At 33.1% G+C, this 7170-nt stretch overlaps 1 protein-coding gene across 1 annotated transcript; it reads left to right on the top strand.

The window, feature by feature from the left end:
• The first annotated feature begins 2048 nt into the window (after positions 1-2048).
• LOC125419772 (disease resistance protein RPV1-like) lies at positions 2049-5854 on the top strand. The gene is made up of 3 exons (XM_060819590.1): positions 2049-2448; positions 3938-4229; positions 4432-5854. Exons 1-3 carry the CDS (start codon positions 2049-2051, stop codon positions 4823-4825), a joined length of 1086 nt encoding a protein of 361 aa, XP_060675573.1. The 3' UTR covers positions 4826-5854.
• The last annotated feature ends 1316 nt before the right edge of the window (positions 5855-7170 follow it).

The raw sequence follows: 7170 nt of genomic DNA, 5'->3' as shown, positions 1-7170 counted from the left end.
TTTTATATTGGATATTTGAAAAATATGTTTTATGTATTTGATATTAATAGAATTTCCATATAAATTATATTGCCAATGCATGGTATTTTAATATATATTTGGGCGCCAAAAATATATTTGAGAATTAAAAGAAATTGTGATTTCAATTTCCTTTTATAATTGTTAAGTTTATCATGTGATTTTTAATTATATTTTGATGTTTGAGGAATTGAAGGAATATTTATTTTAAATTATTGTTGATTTCATTGATGGATTTGAAATAGATAGAATTTATATCGATGGATTTATGCTAGTGATATTAAAGAAAAATGTGGGAATGTGAATTTGAAAAATGGTATAATTTCCACGGTGAATTTTGAAAAAATTAGATATTTTAATAATAAACTTGGTTATTTGTTTTAGACGCACTCATACAATACTGGTGTTCTATACTGTATATGTGGATGAGCGCGCAAGTTATAATGTCTCCTGTGAGTTGCCATTAGACCGAGGGTAGGCAAGTTTGATATTGGCCATAAGCCGGCCTCCTCCATGGCCGGGATGACGGTTTAAGCAGCGGCACTGTCGGGACGCCGAAGCGACCGTATGCAAGTTTCTCTCTTTAACCTCCCGCCAGATGGTGCTCGGGACGCTGGGTATCATAGGGCATCACTAGTGTATAGTATGGTGTATCAAGTATTATTTTTCATATATAAATTTCAAATCCTAAAGTTTTAAAGTCGTTTTTGAATTAAATGTATTTAACTTGTTTTATCATCTATTTACAATTAGTATTTTCTAAAATGTATTTATTCATGTTTTTATCAATTTTTTTAAATTGATGTTTTAGAATTTTATTTTACCATGTTGATATTATTTATTTAAATTTTGAAATTTTAACATGAATTTTATTGTATTTTTTTTTATCTATTTTAAATTGAGGTTCACTCACGGGAGTGGCTGAAAATACGACACGTGGCACATACTGTTCATTCAAGTAAAAATATATTAAAATATTACGGTATTCGGAAAACTTTACATATTCATAACTTTCAAACCACATGTCCAAATCGGACGTACCGCTAGTCTATGAACTCGTATCGACAAATACTTCACAACCATGCATGAGTCAAAGTTCAACTTTGCATGAACAAAAAGTCAACTCTGGCATCCATTGGACAGTTTGGGCCTCAACTTGTTTTGCTCATAACTTTCAAACCGTAACTCCGTTTTTGGCGTGCTACTAGTCTATGAACTCGTGCTAACGTACTTTTTAACGGTACCTCGGTCAATGTGAAATTCCATCAGGAACAAAAAATTAACATTTAATCCCTTCTCGGTCAACAACGGTCAAATCCAGTCAACCTTGGTCAAATTTTAGAAATTCCGATTTACTTCAGGACGGGGAATTACATAAATTCCAATTCTATCAATTGGATATGATAATACTTCAAAACTTGATCAACTTTGTGAGTATCTATCAAGGACTTCATACCTCTAGTTTTCCTTTATTAACAACTTTAATTGTCAGCCAGTGTATGAAACTGAAGGTTATTGCTTGGGAATTCTTCAACGTTCAAGAAACGCATGGCTCCGTGGACATAGTAAGAGTTTCAATTACCAATTATGTAAATATATGCTATATTTTATTTATTTTTCCTCTTCAAATTAAACTGGCTAGCTTAAACTAGCATACAAATAATAATAATAAATATTAGACTAAGAACATCCCTAACGGGAATGTAGATTGTCAAAAAATAACACACACACACATATATATATATATATACATACATACAATAAAGTATTATGATGAGTAGTTAATCATGCAAACTTGTTAAGATTATATGTATTGTCTTCCAATCACCTTGGTAATATATAGCTGAATATTGTTTGCAAGATACATTATATGGACGATTTAGAGTCCGATACATCAATGCTGAAATAGAATATTATATGGGAGAATTATTCTAGAAGGATTGCCAAAGTTGACGCAGTTGATCGATGAAAGCTCGCAGGACCATAGTACCTTTCAAAATTTTATAATTTTACGCGTTCGGGATTGTAACATGTTGAAGAACTTAGTCCCATCCTCAATATCATTTCAAAATTTAGAAATACTGACAATCTCTGAGTGCCATGGAATGCTAAATTTAATGTCTTCCCAAACTGCCAAAAGCATGAACCGTCTGAAAGAGATGAAGATAAGTGATTGCCAAAGATTGACGGAAATTATCTCAGATAAGCTGGAAGGTGATCATGATACAGAAAGTAGTGAAATAGTTTTGAGCGGATTGAAAAGTTTGGAAATTTATATGCTACCAAGCCTCACAAGCTTCAATTTAGGGAAATATATGATGGGATTTCCAGAGTTGGAAAGTCTAGTTGTAAGTGGGTGCTCTGAGATGCAATGTTTCTCTGTTCATGGTATTATAAGCACCCCAAAATTGAATGAACTTCGACTGGATGGTAAGACAACCAAGAGAGTCGACAACAACACCATACATATTAATAGCACCATAAAACATCACTTCAAGAGCCAACCAGGTATAAACCCATTTTCCAAATCAATTTCTTTAACATATATGTTTTATGCTTGTTCAATCACATTTTAATCATAGGGTTCTTTTTGGTCTTAAGTATTATTAATATCCAAAATGTGAAATATGTATGGTTCATTTTTTCCTATGTATTTCCTTGCAAGGTTAGCATTTAGGTACAAGCCACTATTTCTTTTGTCAATGATTCTAGTTTGAATTTCACCATCTTCATATTAAAAATAAAAAATTCATGCACAAAATTTTGAACCCAACCTACTTTTATTATTGGTTTTTGTTATTCATCACCGATGGAACTGGCTACTAATGTGGCAATTATTAATTGGTGGCATTTATTTTTTTTATATATTTTTTAATGCTAAAAATCTAGCTAATATTAGAAGGTAAACTTTTTTTAATAAGAATTAATTAAATTAGAAGGTAAACTTTTTTTAGTGATAACTAATTAATTGGCATATCGTATGTAGGTAGCATTGGTACTCCATCACCAGTGAGTGGTGACAAATATTAATAGCATTTTCAGCATTTTTCTTATTATTTATAATCAAATTTTAGAATTTTTGCAAATATATATATATATACACTAAAGTCTTACTTATATGTTTTTATTTGTACGGTATTAATAATTGTTGGATATATAATAACTAACGCTTTGAATATTAAAAATAGCAACATTTTTCAATTTTAAGTAAACTTTTTTTATCACTATGTACCATAGATCTCTCTCTCCCCTATCAGCCTGCAGCCAAAAGCTCATCATGTAACACTAAGGCCGTGTTTGTTTCACCGGATTGGGCAGGTCAGGACAGGACTGTATCCCAATCCGGTGTTTGGTAGCAACATTTAGAGAATGGGACAACTTGACCTGTACAGTGAAAGAGTCCCACTCTCGCAGGATTAAACTGACCCGTTTTCCACCTGGGTCAGTTTTGTCCCAAACTCATCGTCCCATTCTCCTCTCTCTCGCTGGTGTCTCTCGCCGAAGCAGGTCCACCAGATCGTCTCAACAATCGAAGCAGCTCTTCCCCGGTGAACGTCCATGGCCTCTTGAGACCTCTGCATCCCTCTGAGGAAGAAACACAACCGATTAGTATGATTTCTTCTTCTTCGTGTTCTCTCCAATGTCTGTATTTTTTTTATTTTACCTTTATCATCTTCAAGCTTAGACAGCAGAGGAGAAACTGAAATATATTGCGTTTTTCATCGTTATGTTAGCTTCCATCGATCGTTACAATGCCCCTCGAACTCGATATGATGTTTTCTTGAGTTTCAGAGGCGAAGATACCAGAAACAATTTCATAGCCCACCATTACAAAACCTTAGATAACAAAGGAATTTCTGCTTTCTTTGACGATTGGTTTCACAGAAAGGCAGAAGAAACATCACCCTCACTTATTAAGGCAATTGGAGAATCAGAGATATCCATTATTATCTCTCCGAAAACTATGCATCTTCAGCACGGTGTTTGGATGAACTGGTTGAGATCCTTGAATGTCGGAAATCATTTGGGCGACTAGTTTGGCCAGTCTTCTTGGGAGTGAAGCCTTCTGAAGTAATAAACCAGACAGGCAATTTTGAAAAAGCATTGGCTGAATATCAAGGAAGTTCAGATAGGAAGAAGGAAAAGCTTGCTAAATGGAAGGATGCTTTGACCCAAGCTTCCAATCTATCTGGGTGGCATCTAGGTGATGGGTATGTAACTTTGCTTATATTTATGTTCTCAAACACTTCACTGTTTCAAAAACTTTTGGCCACATGAATTTTAGATTAGAACATATGGTTGAAATTATTTTGTGACTGGTACTTTTAATTACAAAATTTATATATATATATATATATATATCAATATATCGATCAAATCTACCCTCTTAGTGATGTCTTTCTTAATGAGCAGATATGAATCTCTACTGATCCAAAGAATTGTTGAAGCTGCAGAAGCTGCACTAAGAAAAATCAATCGTAGAGTACCTCTACATGTTGCCAAATATCCAGTTGGAATTGAAGATCGCTTCGTGGAATCGGAACCCCTAATCGATGTTGGAACTGGAAAGAATGATGTGAAATTCATAGGGATCTATGGAATTGGTGGTGTAGGTAAGACCACAATTGCCAAAGCTTTATTCAATAAATTTGCTGATGAATTTGAAGGCTCCAGCTTCCTCGCAAATGTAATAGAAACATCGAAGCAGAATCTTGGTTTTGTTCAACTACAAGGAAAACTTCTGTTTGACATGCTGGGGGATAAAAATTTGAAGGTTGGCAATGTCATAGAGGTATCAATATCATAAGGCAAAGGCTTTGTTTCAAAAGAGTACTTGTAGTTCTTGATGATGTTGATGAACTAGATCAGCTGGAGACATTGGCTGGAGGGCATGAGTGGTTTGGCTTGGGAAGTAGAATCATTATTACTACTAGAAATAAGCACTTGCTAACGACTCATGGAGCTGATGGAATATATGAGGCACGAGTATTGGATCATTATAGAGCTGTTGAACTCTTTAGTTGGAATGGTTTTAAGAGGGATAAACTTTCAGAAGATTACCTTACACTCTCAGAACAACATATCATCTTTTGGGTACAGAAAAAGGACATATTCTGCTATATGAAAATAAAATCTTTCCAAATTGGGGAGGACTTGGATCATTTTCTTGCTTAGTAGAAGTTGATCTTGGTTACTGTAAGAGTTGTTACTCTTTGCCATCACTTGGACAGCTACCTTTCTTAAAAAAGCTTCATATTCAGGGATTAGATAGGGTTGAGAGAATAGATGAGGAATTTTATTCCACTACTGATTCTCTTTCCTCAAGTAAACCATTCAAGTCCTTAGAAAGTTTAACTTTTTCATACATGTTGAGGTGGAAGGAGTGGTCAGTCATGCGAAGTGGAGTTTTCTCAGATCTGAAGCAGCTTACAGAAGCTGGAAGGGACGTGCTTCCCCAGTTAAAATTATGGCATGCAAAGAACTTGTCACACTTTCTGAGGATGGATGGCCTTTCTGAGAATTTACAGGACGTTAAAAGGTTTTTTGCTGTATACTATTTGTCTACTTGCTCCTGATTTTGATAGTAGCTCTCTGGAGGTTGATCTTTTGCCTCAGATTTGGCTAGGAGGAGCATTATGATTTTGATGGAGTCAGTTTTAAGCTTGTTTTCTATTGCAATACATTTGTAATATGCGCTATCGTTTTTACTTTTTATCTGATGTACAGGCTGTCAAAGGGTAGGGCAGTTAGTTTTTCTTAATTAAGTGAGACTCGGAGAATAAAGATGTAATTTTCTTTGGTGGGCTATAAATTATAAATAGCTGCATTCTTGTACACGATGACTTTTTTTTTTTTTTTAAATAAAGTTTTTGAGAAATTCTTTGGAATTGAGTTCTGTAAAGTTGGGTTTCATTCTTGAATGTGTTCAATATTAAGAGAGTTCTTTTTGAGATTATATTGAGTGATTCTTCAAGCAAAAACTGTGATAATCTACTCGAGTTGATTTTATGGATGCCAGTTCTGTTAAAGCAAGAACCACTATTGAGACATTACCAAATAAATATATATATATATATAATAAACACTACTATCAAGTATTTATGGAAATTTCTACAAAAAAATAAAGTATTTATAAAGTATTTATGGAAATTAAGTTGGATACAAGTTCTCTAGTTGACCTTTTGCCTCAGATTTTACTTCGAGTGAAGCATCCTTATTTTGAGTTGTTCAGTATTGAACCTTTTTTTGTTATCTTTTATTTTTTTGGTTAAAATCCATGGTGTAGCTATATTCTATTTCAGTAGGATTTTATCCATGCGAATCTTGTGAACAGGTTCATATTTAGACAGTGTGGATTGGCTGGGTTGCGTAGTTGTTGCAGAAGCTATGAGATTTTTCTAATCTTTTAAAATTTATTTTTACGATTTTATTATGATTATTTATTTAGTTTTCTATTTTTGTATTTGTTTAGTTTTTTTTTCCTATGTTGTTTAGTTTCTTTTTTCTGTCTTTGTTTAGTTTCTTATTTCTAGTTTAATTAGGACTTTATGCTTATAAATTGGACTTTAAGCCTGTATTATAAATATCATTAAATTATTTTTATTATTAATTAATTGAACATATAAATATCTATACAAAACATATTAAATATAAGTAATAATAAAACTTTAATTAAATATAATATTTAATTTTTTTGTAAATATAAATATAATTTTAAATCTTTTCATATATAACAAAATAAATATTATAATTATAAAATAATCCAATCCAGTCCGATCATATACCAAACATGGGACAACTAGTCCAACATTCAGTCCAGAACTATATCAAACACAGTACTGCACTATTCGATCATGTCCGATCCGAACCTATCCTGTCTGATCCCGTCCGATCCGGACCTATCTTGCGTACCAAACGCCCCCTAAGCGTCTCTGAATCCATTTCTTCGATGCTCTCGATCTGCGCCATATAGGTTCTATAATCTCAACCTTAGATCTCGTTCTCGCACATATTTTTTAATTTTTAGAAAATTTATCATCCATTTAATTTATGTTTGTTTTGTGATTATTTTGGAGTTTATTAAAATTCGTTTTGAAATTAGGCGTCAATTTGACATATATAAATTGGCTATCTTTTTCTAACTTTAAAAAT

This window comes from Ziziphus jujuba, chromosome 8 (assembly GCF_031755915.1).
Source record: "Ziziphus jujuba cultivar Dongzao chromosome 8, ASM3175591v1".
Lineage (NCBI taxonomy): Eukaryota > Viridiplantae > Streptophyta > Magnoliopsida > Rosales > Rhamnaceae > Ziziphus > Ziziphus jujuba.
Note: the sequence above shows the minus strand (reverse complement) of the source record. Positions and strands in the feature narration are given on the sequence as shown.